Below are 21,974 nucleotides of genomic sequence, written 5' to 3'. Positions count from 1 at the left end.
CCAGGTTTCAGCCGGCTAAGATCATGCCACTGCATTCCAGCCTGGGCAACAGGGTGAGACCCTATCTCTAAGAAATAAAAATAAATAAATGAATAAACAAACAAGAAAAAGAGGTGTTTCTTGATAGTAGAGTCATTTCATTGAAAAAATTATTGGGCCAGGCGTGGTGGCTCACACCTGTAATCCCAGCACTTTGGGAGGCAAAGGTGAGTGGATTACTTTATGTCAGGAGTTTGAGACCAGCCTGGCCAACATGGTGAAACCCAATCTCTACTAAAAATACAAAAAATAGCTGGGCATGGTGGCCCATGCCTGTAATTCCAGCTACTTGGGAAGCTAAGGCAGAAGAATCACTTGAACCCAGGAGGCAGAGATTGCAGTGAGCTGGGACCACACCATTGCACTCCAGCTTGGGCAACAAGAGTGAAACTCTGTCTCAAAAAAAATTTTTTTAATTAAATTATTTTATACTTTTTAAATATTTGGTCTATCTTACAGAAAAGGGATTTTCCAACTTTTTAAAGCCTCAAATTGTTATCCAAATCCTTTTATCCAAGCTCATAAAGAGCTTGAGGGTAAGGGCTAGTTAGCTTCCTCCCAGGGGATATAGTTTAGTCTGTACTGGTGATTCCAGTATAAGACTCCAGTTGGAAACATACAATAGGTTGGAAATCAGCTGGTAAGTAATTGAAGAAGGATATGTTAGGATGTGTTGAATGGGAATTTTTAACTTTTTGCCAGTTAGGACCACACTTGCATTCTAAAGTCTGACACCTTTTCCATTTTATTGCCTTCTGATTCTATTCATGCTTGTTTAGTATTTTGAGTATAACGTCTTGGTTAGTAGCATCACCACCCACCCAGAAACCTAAGCTCATGTGAAAGTAAAGGAAATTCCAAGAGCCAAAAATGAAGAGGAAAATAAAAATAGTAAACATGAGCCGACACTGCGGCAGCTCAGAAGGGCTGAGAAGGATATGCCAAGGGGCTTGGTTTTATTGCCAATGTTGAGGCAGAAGCTTAGGTCTTGGGCTATGCAAGATGGAGTATTGGACAGAGACCTGAGCATGTAACTGGGACCCTTGAAGGGATATACCCTCTTAGGGGAAAAAGTCCACCCATTGGCACAGACGGATGTCAGGGAAGCTTGGGTCCCATTCAGCCAGGGCTCTGAGTGGAGAAATTCTGGTTTAATTTCTTTTGAGTAAGTACTTAGTAGTGAAATGGCTGGATCACATGTTAAGTGTACATTAAATATTTTTCAGAAACTGACTGCTTTCCAAATTTTCTTTTCTCCATGTATTAAGGTGGGGCAATCATAGGACTTGCCTCATTTATTTCCTGTCTCTCGGGGATGACTGACTTTTATTGACCGATGTCCAATTTCTTCAGTACCATTGTTTCATAATTTTTCTGTGTTTTCAATTGTTTCAGGTGGGAGGATAAATCTATGTTCTGTTATTCTATCTTGACTAGAAGAGGAAGTTCCCACCTAGTCTTTTTTTAATAACCTTATTCTTTGACCATGTTTTTTGTTCTTCTGCTTTAAAAACTCTAATACTCACATAAAGTTTATATTTAATAATTCTATTTGATTCTTAGAGAATACTAGGGTTTCCAATGTCTGCTGCTTCTCACTCAGAAAGTGTCTTCCTCATGTATCCTATGATACCAAAATGTGAGTTCACCTTCAACATGGCTTTATCTGAGGAAATCAGATAAAGGCCTAGATTGATTGTCTAACCCACCTGAGCAATTATATAACAGCTTCTTTCTGGTGCCCCATAGTTATTACAATCCTGGGGCTATGTCTGTGTTATTACTTGGCTGGCAATTCCTAATGTCAGTGGTAGTTTAAAATCTAGTTGTAAACGCAGGTTAAGACAGACCCAGGATTAACCATGTTCATAGAAAAATTTGTACATAAATGGCTGATCTCAGCTCACTGCATCCTCCACCTCTTGAGTTCAAGTGATTCTCCTGCCTCTGCCTTCCAAGTAGCTGGGATTACAGGCATGCGCCACCATGTCTGGCTAATTTTCGTATTTTTAGTAGAGACGGGGTTTCAACATGTTGGCCAGGCTGGCCTCGAACTCCTGACCTCAAGTGATCCACCGCCTCAGCCTCCCAAAGTTCTGGGATTACAGGTATGAGCCACCTTGCCTGGCCATTTGTGTACAAATTCTTCTTAAATATATAGTATTTGTTTACCCAATCAGCAGTTAATGGGCATTTGGGTTGTTTCCAACTTAGGGCAACTGCAAATAATGCTGCTAAGAACATTTGTGTACCTTTTTTTTTTTTTTTTTTTTTTTTTTGAGATCAAGTCTTGCTCTGTCGTCACCCAGGCAGGAGTGCAGTAGCAGTTTTAGCAACACAAAAATACCACTCAGCAATAAAACAATATATGATTGGTACATACAAGAAAAAACTCTCAAAATAATTGGGCTAAGGTCTTGCTCTGTCACGCAGGCTGGAGTGCAATGGCAAGATCATAGCTCAGTGCAACCTGGAACTCCCAGGCTTAAGCGATCCTCCTACCTCAGCCTCCTGAGTAGCTGAGACTATGGGCGAGCCCCACCACACCCAGCTAATTTTTCATTTTTATTTTTGTAGAGGTGGGTCTCGCTATGTTACCTAGCCTGGTCTTAAACTTCTAGGCTCAAGCATTCCTCCTGCTTTGGCTTTCCAAAATGCTGGGATTACAGACGTGAGCCACCATGCCCAGCCAGAGGTCTTCGTGCTTGTTGTGTTTATGTTGGCAAGGCTGCGGCAGGAGGAGGAAGAAAAGGGGTTGATCTTGCTGTCTCAGGAATAGCAGAGGCAAAAGAAATGGAGGAAGTAGAAGGGGAGGCAGGAGACACAGGTACACTTGATATAACTTTTATTGAAAAAAGATCCTTATATAAGTGGGCCTGTGCAGTTCAAACCTGTGTTTTGTTTGAGGGTCAATTTTATATTAATACAAAGCTATAGAAACTGCAAATTAATCTATAATGACACGAAACAGATGTGTGGTTGCCTGTGGATTGGACAGGGTGAGGAAGGGTGAGATGTAAGGGTTAAGGGCACAAAGTACTTTTGGGGTGATGAATATATTCATCATTTTGAATGTAGTGGTGGTTTTAGTACACATAGTCAAAACTTGTCAAATTGTACACTTTAAACATACGTAGTTTATTATGTGTCAGTTTCACCTCAGTAAAACTGCTTTAAAAAAAAAACTAATATCCTACTTATTGTTGAAAAACTATTGATATGATAAAGAACCAATTGGAGTTTATAGAAATAAGAAATTAATTTGGGCCATGTGCAGTTGTTCCTGCCTGTAATCCCAGCACTTTGGGAGGCCGAGGCAGGCAGACAACCTGAGGTCAGGGGTTCGAGCACAACATGGTGAAACCCTATCTCTACCTAAAAAAAAGAAGCCGGGTGTAGTGGTATGCACTTGTAATCCCAGCTACTTGGGACGCTGAGGCACAAGAATTGCTTGAACCCAGGAGGTGGAGGTTGCAGTGAGCCAAGATTGCACCACTGCATTCCAGTCTGGGCAACAGAGCAAGACTCTGTCTCAAAAAAAAAAAAAAAGAGAAAAGAAATTGAAAACATAATGTGTAGGTTAGAAAACAGAGTAGTCAGTCCGGGTACAGTGGCTCATGCCTGTAATCCCAGAACTTTGGGAGGCCGAGGCAGGCAGATCACAAGGTCAGGAGTTCGGGACCAGCCTGACCAACATGGTGAAACCCCATCTCTACTAAAAATACAAAAATTAGCAAGGCGTGGTGATGCATGCCTGTAATCCCAGCTACTCAGGAGGCTGAGGCAGGAGAATTGCTTGAACCCGGGAGGCGGAGGTTGCAGTGAGCCAAAATTGTGCCACCACACTCCAGCCTATGCGACAGAGTGAGACTCTGTCTCCAAAAAAAAACACCAGACTAGTCACTGCTTAAGAAAGAATTAGTAAACTCCAATAGAGATTTGGCGTGGATTTAAAAATACGAAAGAGTTACAGACATGTAGAATTAATTGAAATGTTCTACATCAAAGTTCCAGAAACAGAGAATATAAGACTTGAGGAAGAGGCAGTATTTAAGAGATAGTCACTAAGAATGTTTCAGAATCACATTAATCCTCAGCATTGTGAATCCTGAGTAGTTCAGCTACAATAAATCTAGGCCTAAATGCATTGTGGGTAAAAATTAGAACACCGAAGACCTCTCTTCAAGTTCTCCCCCACTCCAAAGACAGAAGAAACAAACCAGGAGAAACTACTTCAAGAGGATTGATTTTTAGATTGGCAATTTAGAAACTCCCAGAAGAAGCTGAAAGAATCAGACATCTTCAAAGGGCTGAGAAGAAATCACTGTGAACCAAAAATTCTACATCTAACCAAGATATAATTCACCTGAAGCTTTGCACATTGCCACCTTGAATGATTAGGAATGTGTTGGAGAAGATGGATACTGGGTGGGAGCTTTTAATGGCAGTTCGGTTGTGACTAAAGCTAGTGGAGGAGAGTAGTGGAAATAAAGATGATATCTATTTTTTTAAAAAGCTGGTATATATTAATAGCATAACATAAGATGGAGGTTACTGAAGCCTTGGCTTCTAATACTCGTTATCATGAACACAACCAGAAGAATCTGTCTCACGAAGGGTTCTTTGCAGGTGTCTGCAGTGATGAAAGTCAAGACACCTGGCTGACTAGCATACATTTGGAGTCTTAGAGACTGAAGGAGGGGGCTTTTTGACATTTTCTCCCTTCCTCTCATTCACCCAAATGACTTCAGAAACATTTTCCTCTTCAGTTTCTGGGGATAGATTGTTAATCTCGTGATTTTTTTCAGCTGTAAAATTCTGCTTTTCTAAGTTATTGCCCTATATTATGTTTACTTAGAATTCACCACTATAGCCGGGCGTGGTGGCTCATGCCTGTAATCCAAGCACTTTGGAGGCCAAGGCGGGCGGATCACCTGAGATCGGGAGTTCAAGACCAGCCTGACGTACATGGTGAAACCCCCTCTTAAAAAAAAAAAAAGAATTCACCACTATAATCTAAACCAGAGTGGCAGTCTCCAGAATGTTGGGGTAGGAGGTAGTAACTGTTGATTGTTTCTCACATATGGAATGGTAGTATGTTCAGACAGCATGATCATGATCTAAACCTAAATATAAGGTAGTGGTGCTACCAGACCATGGTTCTAGATACATGGCAAAATAAGATCACAAACCGGACTTTAGAATAGTATATCGACGCCACTGTAAGGCTATTGGGATGGACTTATTTAGAAATTGATGGTAGGTAAGGTAACTATGAAGTTTGTTGTGAATTGAAAGATACAGAGAAATGAGATGTTTTTAGAAATAGGAGGACAGCAGTTTTGCCTCACATATTTTCTAAAGTTTGAGAAGTTTCTTATACTTGAGAACTAACTGTATACAGAAATTATTTGATAGAGAAAAAAGCTAAAAATCCACTTTTCCTACCTTAAAAAGCTTGTATAATCAATAGGCCTGCAAAGCTGTATGGCTTAGTTTTGGAGCCCAAGTTCTACCAATGTCAAGAGCATTCTTCAAAAGTTTAAGAAAGTGCTGCCAGTGTGGATATATCAAAGTCAATATTTTAAATTAACTTCATCTTTACAGATATAAACTGAGGTGTCGGAGGTATCATTTCTTACATAAATGTGTTTATGATTTAACCTGCATTAATGTCCAAGTTTATTAAAGTTGTTTTCCTTTTAGTAAACAGCATTTTAAGAAACCAGTATATGTGACCCATGCATAAAACATTTGGCGCTTGAAATTTAGGATAAATGACAAAATAGCTAAATTGTCCATTTTCTCTCACTTCTGAAGGCAAATACTTATGCAGAGCTGTTTTTATTTCAGTGAGAAAAACTAAACCACCACGACCAGATTCCCCAGCCACTACACCAAATATATCTGTAAAGAAGAAAAACAAAGATGGAAAGGGTAAGTGCTATTGTAATTTCTGTGTAATTTAGGTCAAATAACAGATTGCTTTGTAGTGTCTGCCTATTATAACTAGAAACCACACGCTTTCTTGATATACTGAAATGGATCTTACCGCTGCCACATGCTTATTAGATACATTTGCCAAATTCTGTAAAGAAACTGATAATAAAATAGACCAAAAAGTTCATTTGAGTGATTTTCACTTACCTGTCAAAATAATCTATTCATTTAATAATGAGATTCTTGGAAGAGTTTAACCAGGTTAGATTTTCAGTTCACAGACCCTTTAATATGTTGTCTTGAAATTCTAGCATTTTTGTAACTGTTGCCCAAATTTGAAGAAAACTTATGGCTGACCTGCTGGCTCTAGTATAAAGAGAGCAACTGTTGAAAGGTTTCATACAAACTCTTCTGTTTTTTCTATATGATGGTTCGCAAAGAGACAGAAAAAAAATTATCTCAGAGTACTTTCTCCTAAATCATCACCAATCTTATGACAAGATTGCTTTGTTCACACATTTTATATGGGACTAATAAAAAGATCTTTATTAGATGCTAAAAATTATGACCATTGTATCACCCATACTGACTAAATTATGTCACCAATACTAACTGAAATATATAATATTTTTGTATAAATATGAATGGTACTTCTAAGACTTTTAGTTGTCTTTTATTGTGTTCTTTTAAATGAAAGTTTGAAATTGTTTTTGTTTCAGGAAACACAATTTATCTTTGGGAGTTTTTACTGGCGCTGCTCCAGGACAAGGCTACTTGTCCTAAATACATCAAGTGGACCCAGCGTGAGAAAGGCATTTTTAAATTGGTGGATTCTAAAGCAGTGTCCAGGTTGTGGGGGAAGCACAAAAACAAACCTGATATGAATTATGAGACCATGGGAAGAGCACTCAGGTATGTGAAGTTTTGGTATTTTATTGTGTTAAGAATATCATTTCCTAAATGCTAGAAAAATATATCGAGCTTCAAGTCTGCGAGTACTAATGGTGGTAATGCAAGTACGTAATAAGAGGGTACATTTTCAGCCAGGCATGGTGGCTCACACCTGTAATGCCAGCACTTTGGGAGGCTGAGGCCAGTGGATTGCTTGAGTCCAGGAGTTTAAGACCAGCCTGGGCAACGTGGCAAAACCCTGTCTCTATTAAAAATACAAAAATGTAGCCAGGCATAGTGGTATGCACCTGTGGTCCCAGCTACTCGGCCTGCTGAGGTGGGAGAATCACCTGAGCCCGGGAGGTTTGAGGCTGCAATGATTGAGATTTCGCCACTGAACTCCGGCTTGGGCAACCAAAGTGAGACCCTGTCTCAAAAAAAAAAAGAGATTGCATTTTCAAACATGAACTTCAGGTATCGTATGTTAGTTATTATGGTAGAATAAATTAGTGCGTCAAGAGTACTACTAGACATCATGAAAATTTTGAGCAAGAGTACCATTTTATTCTTAAGCTCACTTTTAGTTTGTTTTTCGGTGACTCTGTCAATTATTGTTCAAGATATGCATGTATTTCAGAAAAACTTATTAAAAATAAGAATGATCTGAGTGACTTTTAGGGTGTGTGTATATATATAAAAATAGGTAGATATAGATATAAAATTTGGCAGTCTTAAACTAGAACTCTTTACAGTTTTTGTTTTTATAACATACTTTTTTAGGTTACTGATTTTATTAAACTGAATGACAAAAGTTGGGTCACTTCTATTGCACATCATTAAATTTTACACTCAAGTCAGTTAAATTTACTGAATCAAATTTAAAATGATAAATTTGCCAATTTAAATTTACTGAATCAAATTTAAACTGATACGATTTGCCTAGTAGTAACATTTCTAGGAAGCTGTGGAGGAGAAACCATTTCTTGAGGTTTTTCATAGTTTTGATTATCCTGGCAAGTTAGCAGATAGGGGCCGACTGTGGTGGCTTGCCTTCTATAATCCCAGCATTTTGGGAGGTCGAGAAGGGAGGATTGTTTGAGCCTAGAAGTTCCAGACCAGCCTGGGCAACATGCCAAAATCCAGACTCTACAAAAACATGCAAAAATGAGCCACATGTGGTAGCATGCACCTGTGGTCCCAGCTACTCAGGAGGCTGAGGTGGAAAGATCACTTAAGACTAGGAACTCAAGGCTGCAGTGAGCCATGATCATACCTCTGCACTCCAGCCTGGGCAGCAGAGCACGACTCTGTCTCTAAATAAATAAGTAAATAAGTTAGCAGAAAGATAGAGGAAAAAAAGTGGAAGACCAGAAGTTTCCACATACTCTATCAGCAGTCCCCCAATCAGCATTAGTTTTAGATTTAGTTGGTAATAAGGACTTATCTCTGTTCATAAATGTATGTGTATCTTATGTGAAATAACTGCCCTTTATTTAGAAATTCTTTTCTCATTTGTTTGATTCCAACTTTAAAGTTTTGTTTATGATTAGGGAAATTGGATTTTGTTGAATATTATTTTAATTGATGTTTGATTGAATAAAATATTGATGAAATTGTCTGCTTTGAATAGGTACTATTACCAAAGGGGTATTCTGGCAAAAGTGGAAGGTCAGCGCTTGGTGTATCAGTTTAAAGAAATGCCAAAAGATGTTATATATATAAATGATGAGGATCCAAGTTCCAGCATAGAGTCTTCAGATCCATCACTATCTTCAACAACCACTTCAAGTAGGAGTCAAGCCAGCCGGTCGAGAGTATCTGCAAGTCCAGGGGTAAAAGGAGGAGCCACTACAGTTCTAAAACCAGGGAATTCTAAAGCTGCAAAACCCAAAGATCCTGTGGAAGTTGCACAGCCATCAGAAGTTTTGAGGACAGTGCAACCCACACAGTCTCCATATCCTACCCAGCTCTTCCGGACTGTTCATGTAGTACAGCCAGTACAGGCTGTCCCAGAGGGAGAAGCAGCTAGAACCAGTAACATGCAGGATGAAACATTAAATTCTTCCGTTCAGAGTATTAGGTGAGAAAACCAAACTACTGATGCTTATCACTTCAATATGTTTCTGACCAGAGGCATTATTTGTTAAGTGGATCAAGATTCAGAAATGAAAACAAAAGTATATAGATTTCAAGATAGAGCTCTTGGTTCCCAGATTTTTTAGGAGCAATATATATTACGTCAGTTCTCTGATTATGCCACTGGTCCCTTATATTTACATTTTGACATTATTCTGTCAGTTTAAGTATAGTTCACTATATCTTTGTATAACTGGATTGATCCATATAAGAAATTATCTAGATGTGAGAAAATCCAGGGAATGGTTTCAGATCTTTAATCAAGCCAAGTCAGAAGCACCAAAACTTCAACATAAATTGACATATTAGGACATTCAGAGTGCATAGAGTTCCAAGCTATAAACGTTATTCCTTGGACAATCCTATCTTGGAACAATTCTACAGTTCAAACAGAAGGAGAAGCCAAGAATCTAAGGTCCTCTTTTTCAGGCTTTTAGAGTGGCAATGGCAGAAGTTGGAAAAGTAGTTTGTAGTTTTCTTTCTTTTTTTTTTTTTTTAAAGTTAAATCAGATTTGCTTCAGCAAAAGATGCTAAACAACAGATTGACTGAGGGAACCTGTCTTCCTTAGACTGAACATCTGAAAAAATTTAGGACTAGTCTCAGCTGATTTAGAATGGGGGTGTGGGAGGAAGGCAGAAAATTATATGGATATTTGTAGCATTTTTCTGTTTATACTGTCATGAATTTCTAGAACATGAATTATAATAAAATCTAGCAGCCCTTTCAAAGCCAACAAAAATTATTATTTGATTACTTTTATTAGCAAACTTTGGTCTTACATTTTTATATTCCAGAATATAAATGTGGAGGTGTTGTTCAATTGATCTTGAAGTAAGGTAGCATTACCTAGAATCAAGACAGACTTAGATGATTCAGTCTTCTTTGTATAGTGAATTTAAAATGTTTGACCATGGGAAAATATAATTCTCTTAAATCTTCAGTTGATTTGCAAGGAGTGCAAAGATGACTTTTAAATTTTTAATTGGATGATACATCTTTAACTGTTATTAAAGGAGTATATCTTGAGTAGCCCTTATCCAAAATGCCTGGGACCAGGAATATTTTGGATTTCAAATATTTTCAGATTTTAAATCGTTGCATTATACTTACCTGGCACAGCGTCCCAGTCCAAAAATCTGAGATCCAAAATGCTGCAGTGAGCATTTCCTTTGAGCATCAAATTGGCGCTCAAAAGTTTCATATTTTGGAACATCTTGGATTTCAGACTTTCGGATTTGGGATACTCAGTGGGTACTTATTTAACTCTTCCTGGCTGTATTCTCCCCTTAATGTTTTATATTTCTCTAGGCCCTATGGGTTACACGTGATGACTGAGTGTCTAGCTGGGAGTGTATGGTTTCTCCCTTTGGTTTCTAGGCTGTTTGTTGTTTGTATTTGTGTTGATAGGAGACCTACAATGACCACAGCTGATTCCATGGAATTTTTTAGCATCTGTATTCAAAATATTCTTTTTAGACTGTGAGAATAAAACAAAAACAAAAAAACTCTAGCTTTGAAAGATACTAAATTGTAGATATTGTATTAGATATCATATTACTCTGAATATCAGTTATCTGCATAATACCCTACATTAGCCTTGGGTGGTCATCTGAGTTCGGTAATCCTTATCCTGCGTGAATGGGCAGGCTCTAGTCATCCTGTATCTTTATTCCCACTTCTTTTGAACCTCTCCTGAATTGCACTGAGTCTTTGTTTCATCTTTCCATCAAGCCAATTTGGTTTTCTCCTCTACAATTTTATTTCTCACATGTGAGAAACATAACTAACTTTCAAAATGTAGCTTTAATAATCTAGTGGTAATATTTAATGCTTGGTTTATGGAGACTAATTTAGCTGTTACCTGTTTGAAATAGCAGCAAGTATCTTTCATTAAATAACTACAGAATTCAGAGGAGACAGTTGACATCCAGTTGCTGAGATTTTTCAATGGCATTTTTTTATACTATATTAACAATAACCATAACTATAAATTTCAGAGCTGTGAACTTTTAAAATTAGATTGACTCGTAGTATCATTTATGTAACTTTCTCTTGCTTCAGTAAGTGGGATTAACAACCTGCATAAACTAGATTTTGCATTAAAGCATTTTATATTAAACTGTAGCTTTATAACTAAAATTTGTGAAAATTATTTGAACCTGGAAAACTGCTAAAACATGTTTTTTCTATTTATTTTTCCAAAACTCAGCCACATTTTCTCTGCCAGCCCAAGAACCCTCACAGGTTAATTATAATCATGGCTTGTTTCATATAAGTATGACCTGAGGCCGGGCATGGTGGCTCACGCCTGTAATCCAAGCACTTTGGAGGCCAAGGCGGGCAAATCACCTGAGGTCGGGAGTTCAAGACCAGCCTGACCAACATGGTGAAACCCCGTCTTTATAAAAAATAAATAAATAAATAAATAAAATATGACATGAAATGTGAGCTAGTAAAATTCTAAGAATTCTGTCACATGTTTAAGACTGAGGTGGGTTTTTCGTTTTCATTAATTAAGGATTTTCCCCCTTTATATGTAAAAACAGGTTGAAAACAATTATGAAGTTTGGTAATTAGTGTGGATGAGCATGTTGATAATGTTATCTCTCAAATATTAAAATAGTAGGGTGGGCACAGTGGCTCACGCCTATAATCTCAGCACTTTGGGAGACCGAGGTGGGTGGATCACCTGAGGTCAGGACTTTGAGACCAGCCTGACCAACATGGCAAAACCCCATCTCGGTTAAAAATACAAAAATCAGCCGGGCATGGTGGCACATGCCTGTAGTCTCAGCTACTTGGGAGGCCAGCAGGAGAATGGCTTGAACCCGGGAGGTGGAGGTTGCAGTTAGCTGAGATCACACCACTGCACTCCAGCCTGGGCAACAAGAATAAAACTCCATCTCAAAAAAAAAAAAAAAAAAATAGGAATAAATCAAACAGATTTGCTTTCAAATTCCTAATTTTAAGAAGCTTATGCAAATTTCCTTGCCGAACATTTTAATATCCTCTTCCTTCCCCAACAAAATTAGCTCCTCATTTGTGTTAATGTGGCACTATGTACAGACCTTTCTTCCATAGCACTCAGCATATGGTATCATAGCTAATGGCCTGAGAGCTTTGTGTTAGGCATCTCTATATGTAATGTTTAATACAGAGTGTGGCACGATGTTGATCATGCTGTGTTGAAAATATGGGAAGTAGCATTTTGAAATGTATAACTGGTATTTTGTAAAATGACTTGTCAAGTGTAGTTTTAAATGACGTAGAATATGCTAATTGTCTCACTTTAATTTCATAATCTCAATAGGACTATACAGGCTCCAACCCAAGTTCCAGTGGTTGTGTCTCCTAGAAATCAGCAGTTGCATACAGTAACACTCCAGACAGTGCCACTGACAACAGTGATAGCCAGCACAGATCCATCAGCAGGTACCGGATCTCAGAAGTTTATTTTGCAAGCCATTCCATCATCACAGCCCATGACAGTACTGAAAGAGAATGTCATGCTGCAGTCACAAAAGGCGGGCTCTCCTCCTTCAATTGTCTTGGGCCCTGCCCAGGTACAGCAGGTCCTTACTAGCAATGTTCAGACCATTTGCAATGGAACCGTCAGTATGGCTTCATCTCCATCCTTCAGTGCTACTGCACCTGTGGTGACCTTTTCGCCTCGAAGTTCACAGCTGGTTGCTCACCCACCTGGCACCGTAATCACTTCAGTTATCAAAACTCAAGAAACAAAAACTCTTACACAGGAAGTAGAGAAAAAGGAGTCTGAAGATCATTTGAAAGAGGACACTGAGAAAACAGAGCAGCAGCCACAGCCTTATGTGATGGTAGTGTCCAGTTCTAATGGATTTACTTCTCAGGTAGCTATGAAACAAAATGAACTGCTGGAACCCAACTCTTTTTAGTTAATCTACCAAAGCTTATGAATAATTGGTTTTTAATTGAACATTTCAATTGTATGCAAACTGATTGATTCTAAGATAAAGTCTACTGAGGTTCCTACTTTTGTAATTGTTAAAAATAGAGTTAATTTTGACTTTAGTAGATGAGGGAGGAAAACTCAAATGTTTCTCTTTGTTCTCTAAATGTTTCAGAATTCAATCGTGAAGGAACAGGCATTTTACACTATGAAGACATTCTTTTGAGATCTTTTTTCAGTTGCTATATCATAAGCATTTTTAAAGTTTCTTTTCTAATTTTACATTGTATTAGGTTTTCTGATTCTTTTGTAAATACAGAACTTAAATATCAGGCAACAGGAAATTTATATAGGAACTATTTTCATTCCACTTGTATAAGTTAAGTCTTGACTCTTTCAAATGCAAAAAAACCTATTTTATGCTTTGTTAAAATTATGATGTCACTTAGACTGACTTTAGTTGGCTGCACTATATGAACTATGAATATGTAAAATGACATGAAAAATTGGAGATGCCTTTGGTATGGCTGACCTGTTGCAAAAGCAGGACAGTATCAAAGCATCAGCCTAAGAATGGCACTCCCACTAACTAGCTATGTCACTTGACCTTTTGGGGCCTTAGTTCTTCTCATAAAAGGAAGAGATGTACTGGACTAGACTAGATGATCTCCACTTTCTCTTCTAGTTCTAATTTTTTAAATTCTAATATCTATATTTTCAAGTTACGTCAATTAAAACATCAGGTTATTTTCTAATGTAAAAATAGCTAAAATGTTGCAGAAAAATAAGTGGCTCAACAAAATTTATTCATCTGTTATGGGTAAGATCAGCCATAAATTCTTCCTAAATAGTTTGTTTACTAACTCTAGACCACTGTGCCATTTGCTGTCCATTAGCAAACTTACATTGCTAAGTGCTAAACAGAATACTGCTATTTTGAGTCAAGACTTTTAAGGGCCAAGAAAGCAACTTGAGCCTTGGGCTAATCTGGCTGAGTAGTCAGTTATAAAAGCATAATTGCTTTATATTTTGGATTGTTTTTTATTGGGGGTGGACTTGGGGGGGTTGCATACAAAGATAACATATATATCCAAGTTTCTGAAATGAAATATTTTTACATTACTTTTTCAACTGTAGATAATGTACATTTAATGTCACAAGAAAAATTGTCTTCTGCAAATTTTCTAGTATAACAAATTTTTGTAGATGAAAAAATCATTATGTTTAGAGGTCTAATGTTATGTTTTCATATTACAGAGTGAATTTGTATTTAAACAAAAATTTAAATTTTGGAATTTGGAATCCTCTAAACATTTTTGTATCTTTAATTGGTTTATTATTAAATAAATCATGTAAAAATTCTCAGTGTTTCTGTTTTTAGGCAAAAGTTTCTTGAAAGAATAAGTGTACAGGGCGTATTGCTAGTATTTACAGCATTACTGAATGTTTTATAAATAAACTCCATTCGTCAGAATTGCAGGATATAATCCTTTCACTTTTCCTTTCTGCCTGGCCAAATGGCAGTTTCTAATAATCAAACAATGGATTACCAAGTTGCAGAAATTAGAAATAGAAAACAATAAAATATTCCCAGCAATAATATTAAACACACTTTTGTTTTTTTTATTTATTATTTTTGTATGTGTGTGACGGAGTCTCAGTTCTGTCGCCCAAGCTGGAGTCCAGTGGCATGATCTTGGCTCACTGCAACCTCTGTCTCCCAGGTTCAAGCGATTCTCCTGCCTCAGCCTCCTGAGTTTTTGGGCTACAGGCATGTGCCACCATGCTGGGCTAATTTTATATTTTTAGTAGAGACAGACAGGTTTTCTCCATGTTGGTCAGGTTGGTCTTGACCTGCCGACCTCAGGTGATCCACGCCTTGGCCTCCCAAAGTGCTGGGATTACAGGCATGAGCCACTGGCTTGGCCCTAACTTACATCTTAAATATCTCCACCCCATTCCCTTTTCATTATTCCCGTCCGGCAAAATCCCAACTCTGCCTCTTCCAGACCTACCCCTTAGGAAATGAATGGTACAGCCTTTTTTGGTCAAAGAACACATGAGGTTACTAATGCTACCATAATAAACTCATGGTCAACACTAACGGTCAGCTCCATGGCCATGCGGAAATTATTTATTCATTCACTTCATTCATTCCATATGTATTAAGTACCTGCCATGTGTTAGGCATTGTACTTAGACAAAACACAGAAAGCTACTTGCTTCGCGGAGACTTCCTTAGTCAACCTTCTCTTTAATCCTACTCAAGACTATTTCAAACCTTCTCAATTATCCTCAAAATTTTGCCCCACTTCACAGAGGAAATAGAAACCATTAGATGGGACCTTTACACCATCACAGCTTCAATGAAATTTGTATTCCATCCATTCTTTTCTCTCTTTTATTTTATTTGAAACGGAGTTTCGCTCTTGTCGCCCAAGCTGGAGTGCAATGGCGCCATCTCGGCTCACCGCAACCTCCGCCTCCCGGGTTCAAGTGATTGTCCTGCCTCAGCCTCCCTAGTAGCTGGGACCACAGGTGTCGCCACCACAAACAGCTAATTTTGGTATTTTTAGTAGAGAGGGTGTTTCACCATGTTGGCCATGCTGGCCTCGAACTTCCTGACCTCAAGTGATCCACCCTCCTGGGCCTCCCAAAGTGCTGGGATTACAGGAGAGAGCCACTGCGCTCGGCCCCTCCCTTTTATTTTGAAAGAGATGTCCCTCTAGGAGACTTTCCTTGTCCCTTCTTTCCTTCATTCCAGCAGTTTTTACACTGGTAGTGACTTTCGCTTGCTTTCTGTCCTCTTGGAGGTCAGGGCCCCTATGTATCTGCTCACTGTCTGTCCCCAGCTCAGCGTGTGCTTGAGACTCACTAATCATTTAGCCGAAGGAAGGAACCACGGGAGGGACCTCTGTGAGGAGGTACTGCCCAGCGAGCCTGGCGCGAGGGGCGGGGCCCACGCCGGGGGCAGGGCCTGATGGGAGCTCTGCTCAGGCTTTCCACCTCCATGGGTGTAACCTCACCGATGAGTGTCAGGCGAGCTTCCTGGATGCCCGAGGGACCTTTCAGCCTGCGCAGCCTCAAGAGCTTGTGCCAATGCCCTGCCACTTCTGTGAAGGCCCACAAGGCCCGGGAGGAGCCTCAGAGCCCCCGTGGGCCCTTGCACCACCGCCTCGAGAGGGTGCTCGGAGCCCTGCTCGGGAACTGGTCCCCAACGAGGTGTGGAACCCCTCCTTGCTGGAACTCACGGAGAGAGTGGTAATAAAATGGTAATAATACCGACTACTGTTTGTTGACCCTCCACTAGGCACTGGCTGTGGGGGCTTGGGCGGGGGTGGAATCTAAGGCCCAGATTTCCTCTATTATACTTCCACCTCCCAGGTTCAAGCGATTCTCCTGCTTAAGCATCCCAAGTAGCTGTGATTATAGGCATGCTCCACCACACCCGGCTAATTTTTTTTGTATTTTTAGTAGAGACGGGGTTTCTTCATGTTGGTCAGGCTGGTTTTGAACTCCCGACCTCAGGTGATCTGCCTGCCTTGGCCTCCCAAAGTGCTGGGATTACAGGCGTGAGACACTATGCCCAGCCTATTTTGTCTTTTTAATCGTAGCCATTCTCACTGGATGAAGATGATACCTGATTGTAGTTTTAATTTGCATTTCCCTATGGTTAGTGACATTGAGCATTTTTTCGTATACCTGTATCTCTTCTTTGGAGAAATATCTATTTATGTCCTTTGGCCACTCTTGACTGATTGATTGATTGATTGGTGTCAGGGTTTTGCTCTGTTGCCCAGGCTGGAGTGCAGTGGCACAATCACGAGTCACTGCAGCCTCTACTTCCTGGGCTCGATGATATTCCTGCCTCAGCCTCTGGAGTAGCTGAGATCACAGGCACGTGCCACTATGACCAGCTAATGTGTGTGTGTGTATGTGCATGCGCATGTGTTTCTGAGATGCAGATGGGAGTGCAGTGATGCAATCACTGCTCCTTGTAGCCTCAACCTCCTGGGCTCAAGTGATCATCCCACCTCATTTTTTAAATTTTTGGTAGAGATGAGGTCTCACTATGTTGCCCAGGCTGGTCTTGAACTCTTGGGCTCAAGCGATCCTACCACCTTGGCCTCCCCAAGTGCTGGGATTACAGGCGTGAGCCACCAGACCTAGCCTAATTTTTGTATTTTTTTGTAGAAATGGGGTTTTGCTATGTTGCCCAGGCTAATCTCAAACTCCTGGGCTCAAGTGGTCCACCTGCATAAGCCTCCCAAAGTGTTAGGATTACAGGCATGAGCCGTCATGCCTGACCCTTTGCCCACTTTTAAATGGAATTATTATTGTTTATTACGGTTGAAGTATTTGAGTTCCTTGTGTATTCTGGATATTAATTCTTTGTTGGATGAATAGTTTGCAAATATTTTCTTCCATTCAACAGGTTGTCTCTTCACTCCATTGTTTCCTCTGATGTGCAGAAGCTTTTTAGTTTAATATAGTCCAGTTTGTCTACTTTTTTGTTGCCTGTGCTTTTGAAGTCTTAGCCATAAAATGTTTACCAGTCTCCTGAAATGCTGCTCCTATGTTTTCTTCTACTAGTTTTTCTTTTTTTTTTTTTTGAGTCGGAGTTTTGCTCTTGTTACCCAGGCTGGAGTGCAATGGCGTGATCTCGGCTCACCGCAACCTCCGCCTCCTGGGTTCAGGCAATTCTCCTGCCTCAGCCTCCCTAGTAGCTGGGACTACAGGCGCACACCACCATGCCCAGCTAATTTTTTTTGTATTTTTAGTAGAGACGGGGTTTCACCATGTTGACCAGGATGGTCTAGATCTCTCTCTTTTTTTTTTAAGAATAAAAAAGCTTTATTGAAGGGTAGGTACTTTTGAAATTGGTACAAGTCAACAAAAAAGTAATTTGAAAAAAAATTACATTTGCATTTTTTTCTTGTTGAGCATATCTTAAATATAACGTTTTTGGAGTACTTACTATCCTTTATTGCTGTAACTGTTAAAAGTTTAATTCCTGAGATTTTTGGAGTCAGTTAAAGTTCTTAAAGTGAGCAGAGGAAAGAAACGTCTTTCCCAGATGGGAGGCTGAACTATGAATCAACAGTGTCAATCAGTTACTTTCTGTCAGTTTTTTCATACATCAGTTTTCATCTGGGATATGTTTACACCATAGGTTATTCCTTAACTACTGACCCCAAGTATGCTACTTTAAGAAGCTCTTGAAAGAACTGAAATTGTTCAGCTAAGATGGTATGTAAGTAGAAATTATTATGAAATATTTGTCATTGTTAAGTAGCTTTCCTCTTTTAAAGTATGAACTTTATATACGTGAGTGTTTCACATCTGGTTTGATTTAAATATCAATTCAAGTGTCTCCTTTAAAATGATGTCCTGAAAAATATTAATATTTATGAAACACAGATATATATACACTTTCTTTTTTTTTTTTTAAAGGCAGAATATTCCTTGAATATCCTTTGTTTTCATCATTTTTTAGACTATTGAGATTACAACCTAGCTTTGGTCCACATCACATTTTTAATAGTCCATAATTTTTATCCATATACTTAACTAAAATTTTAGAAAACATTTATCATCAAATGCATGAAGGAAAACTTCAAACTATAATATTTCATTAAAAGCTATATTCAAATGAAGATAGGGTCTGAATATAAGTTATTTGTGCTTATTTTCACTTATGGCTGATATATAAGCTGCTCATTGAGTTTTTGCTTGAAATGGAGTTGTATCATAGTCCTGAAAATGAATTCCCTTAGAAGCTGTGATCTTCATAATAGCACCATTTAAAGCATCATCTTCAATGAGTGTTATCAATCCACTGGCAATCAATGGGGGGTCCAAAATTCCGTAGTATTTCATCATATCCTTGATATGATCCTTATATTCTATATATTGTCCCATGTTTTCTTCTTTATCAATTGATTCAAGGATGGACGTGTTAACAAAGCCTGGGCAAATGGCGTTCAGTCTCACACCACTGTTCATAAGATTAGCAGCCAATGCTGCTGAGCGTGTGAATCCAACTATGCCATGCTTTGAAGCACAATAAACCGGCTGCTGTGCAACAGGTATGAGCCCTGCTAAAGATGACATATTGATAATGATGCCTCCTTCACCTCCATTTTGCTTACTCATGTAATCCAAGCCAAGATAGGTTCCACTGATAACAGAAACCAAATTTATTTGCAGAGTTGTTTCCCAGTTTTTCTCATTATTTACTCCAGCATTATTGACCAAAATGTCCAATCTTCCAAAGTGGTCTACAACTTTTCTAAAAGTGTCTCTCAGCCAGCTGCTGCTGGTCAGCCACATAGCACTGGATGAACAGAGTCTTCTGAGGTTTAAACTGCTCATCCAGGGCAGCTTTACACTACACCTGCTTCGAGATTCCAATCCACCAGTGCTACCTTGGCGCCCTTGAGCAGCAGCGCCTCTGCAAAGGCTCTGCCTATGCCCTGCGCCGCGCCGGTCACCAGCGCCACTTTGTTGTTCACGTGCATGGTGCAGCCCAACTCCGCGTCTCCGCGCGGCCGCGGCTTTTATGCCACCCCTCTGCGCGCGCGCGTGCAGCCTGGCGGGGCGCTTCTGCCAGTGGGCGGGGAGGAGACTGTCAGGCCGGGGGAAATCCACCTGGCCCCGGAGCGCGCTGAGCGCCAAGCTTCGCGATCTTTGCCTTCGCGACTCGCAGCCCGGCGCTGAGACTCCACGCAGCCTCTGGCCAGTCTCGATCTCTTGACCTCGTGATCCACCCGCCTCGGCCTCCCAGAGTGCTGGGATTATAGGCGTGAGCCACGGCGCCCGGCCTTTTTTTTTTTTTTTTTTGAGACAGAGTTTCGCTCTCGTTACCCAGGCTGGAGTGCCATGGCGCGATCTCGGCTCACCGCAACCTTCTCCTCCCGGGTTCAAGTGATTCTTCTGCCTCAGCCTCCCAAGTAGCTGGGATTACAGGCACGTACCACCGTGCCCAACTAATTTTTTTTTTGGTATTTTTAGTAGAGACGGGGTTTCACCATGTTGACCAGGATGGTCTCGATCTCTTGACCTCGTGATCCACCTGCCTTAGCCTCCCAAAGTTCTGGGATTACAGGCGTGAGCCACCGTGCCCAGCCCTCTTCTACTAGTTTTAAGGTTTCAGGCCTTATGTTTAAGTCTTTAATTCATCTTCTCTCTCTCTTTTTTTTTTTTTTTTTTTTTTTTGAGACGGAGTCTTGCTCTGTTGCCAGGCTGGAGCACAGTGGCACAGTCTCCGCTCACTGCAACCTCCGCCTCCCAGGTTCAAGTGATTCTTCTGCCTCAGCCTCCCAGGTAGCTGGGACTACAGGCGCGTGCCAAACGCCCGGCTAATTTTTGCATTTTTAGTAGAGATGGGGTTTCACTATGTTGGCCAGGATGGTCTCCATCTCTTGACCTCGTGATCCACCTGCCTCGGCCTCCCAAAGTGCTGGAATTACAGGCGTGAGCCACGGCGCCCGGCCTTTAATCCATCTTGAGTTGATTTTTGTACATAGTGAAAGGTAGGAGTTAGTTGCATTCTTTTGCATATGGATATCCAATTTTCCCAGCACCATTTATTGAAGAGAATGTCCTTCCCCATTGAATGTCCTTGACACCATGTTGAAAATCAGTTGGCTGTAAATGTTGGATCTACTTCTGTGTTTTCTATTTTGTTTCATTTTATACCTGTTTTGATACCAATACTATGCTATTTTGGTCACTAGAGCCTTGTAATAAGATAGTATAATGTCTCCAGCTTTCTTTTTACTTAGGATTGCTTTGGCTATTCGAGCTCTTTTTTGGTGCCGTATGAATTTTAGAATTACTTTGTGAAAAATTACATTGGTATTTTGATAGGGATTTTATTGAATCTGTAGATTGCTTTGGGTTGTATGGTCATTTTAACAATATTAATTTTTTCTGATCCATGAGCATGGATTGTCTTTCCATTTCTTTATGTCCTCTTCAATTTCTTTCATCAATGTTCTTTAGTTTTCATTGTAGAGGTTTTTCACTTACTTGGTTAAATTCTTTTTCTAGGTATTTTATTTTCTTGTAGGTATTACAAATGGGATTTCCTGTTGATTTCTTTCTCAGCTAGTTTATTATTGGCATATAGAAATGCTAGTAATTTTTGTATGTCGATTTTGTATCCTAAAACTTTTTTTTTTTTTTTTTGAGATAGAGTTTTATTCTGTAGCCTAGGCTGGAATACAGTGGCACAATCTCAGCTCACTGCAACCTCCGCCTCCTGGGTTCAAGCAATTCTCCTGTTTCAGCCTCCCGAGTAGCTTCTGGCTACAGGCACATGCCACCATGCCCAGCTAATTTTTCCGTTTTTAGTAGAGACAGGGTTTCATCATATTGGTCAGGCTGGTCTTGAACTCCTGACCTTAAGTGATCCTCCTGCCTTGGCCTCCTAAAGTGCTAGGATTGTGGGCATGAGGCACCGTGCCCGGCTGTATCCTACAACTTTATTGACTTATTTATCTGATCTAAGAGTTTTTGGTGGAGTCTAGGTTTTTCTAGATACAAGAGATCATGTCATTTTCAAAGAGGGACAATTTTACTTCTTCTTTTCCAATCTGGATGCCTTTTGTTTCTATTGCCTGATGGCACTGGCTAAGACTTCCAGTACTGTGTTGAATAGGAGTGGTGAAAATAGAGATCCTTGTTTTGTTCCAGTGTTTAGAGGAAAAGCTGAAAGCTATGATAGTATGATGTTAACTGTGGGTTTGTCATATGTAGCCTTTATTATGTCAAAGTATTAATATACCCCTTCAATGCCTAGTTTGTTGAGAGTTTTTATCATGAAGAGATTTTGAATTTTATCAAACTGCATCTCTTGAAATGATCATATGGTTTTTATCCTTTATTCTATTGATGTGATATGTCATCTTTGTTGATCTGTGTATGTGGAACCACCTTTGCATTTTTGGGACAAATCCTACTTGATCCTGGTATGTCTTTTTGATGTACTGTTGGATTCAGTTGGTTAGTATTTTACTGAGGATTTTTACATCT

At 39.7% G+C, this 21,974-nt stretch overlaps 1 protein-coding gene and 1 pseudogene across 5 annotated transcripts in view; one reads left to right on the top strand and one right to left on the bottom strand.

The window, feature by feature from the left end:
- The window catches only part of ELF1 (E74 like ETS transcription factor 1), a 107,609-nt gene extending 93,312 nt beyond the window's left edge, over positions 1–14,297 (top strand). For all 5 annotated transcript variants that reach the window (XM_012476769.2, XM_064361772.1, XM_012476768.2 and 2 more), the window contains exons 6-9: positions 5,893–5,976; positions 6,699–6,891; positions 8,501–8,950; positions 12,318–14,297. In XM_012476769.2, the coding sequence (XP_012332192.1) occupies positions 5,893–5,976; positions 6,699–6,891; positions 8,501–8,950; positions 12,318–12,921 (1,331 nt within the window). In that variant the 3' untranslated portion in view covers positions 12,922–14,297. The remainder of the gene's footprint in view (positions 1–5,892; positions 5,977–6,698; positions 6,892–8,500; positions 8,951–12,317) is intronic.
- A 4,236-nt stretch (positions 14,298–18,533) lies between these two features.
- Positions 18,534–19,456, bottom strand: LOC105734067 (15-hydroxyprostaglandin dehydrogenase [NAD(+)]-like; annotated as a pseudogene).
- Between the last annotated feature and the right edge of the window lie 2,518 nt (positions 19,457–21,974).

This window comes from Aotus nancymaae, unplaced genomic scaffold, assembly GCF_030222135.1.
Source record: "Aotus nancymaae isolate 86718 unplaced genomic scaffold, 86718_ANA_hifiasm-v0.15.2.pri h1tg000043l, whole genome shotgun sequence".
Classification (NCBI taxonomy): Eukaryota; Metazoa; Chordata; class Mammalia; order Primates; family Aotidae; genus Aotus; species Aotus nancymaae.
The sequence above is the reverse complement of the archived record's forward strand: the minus strand, read 5'-3'. Positions and strand labels throughout refer to the sequence as shown.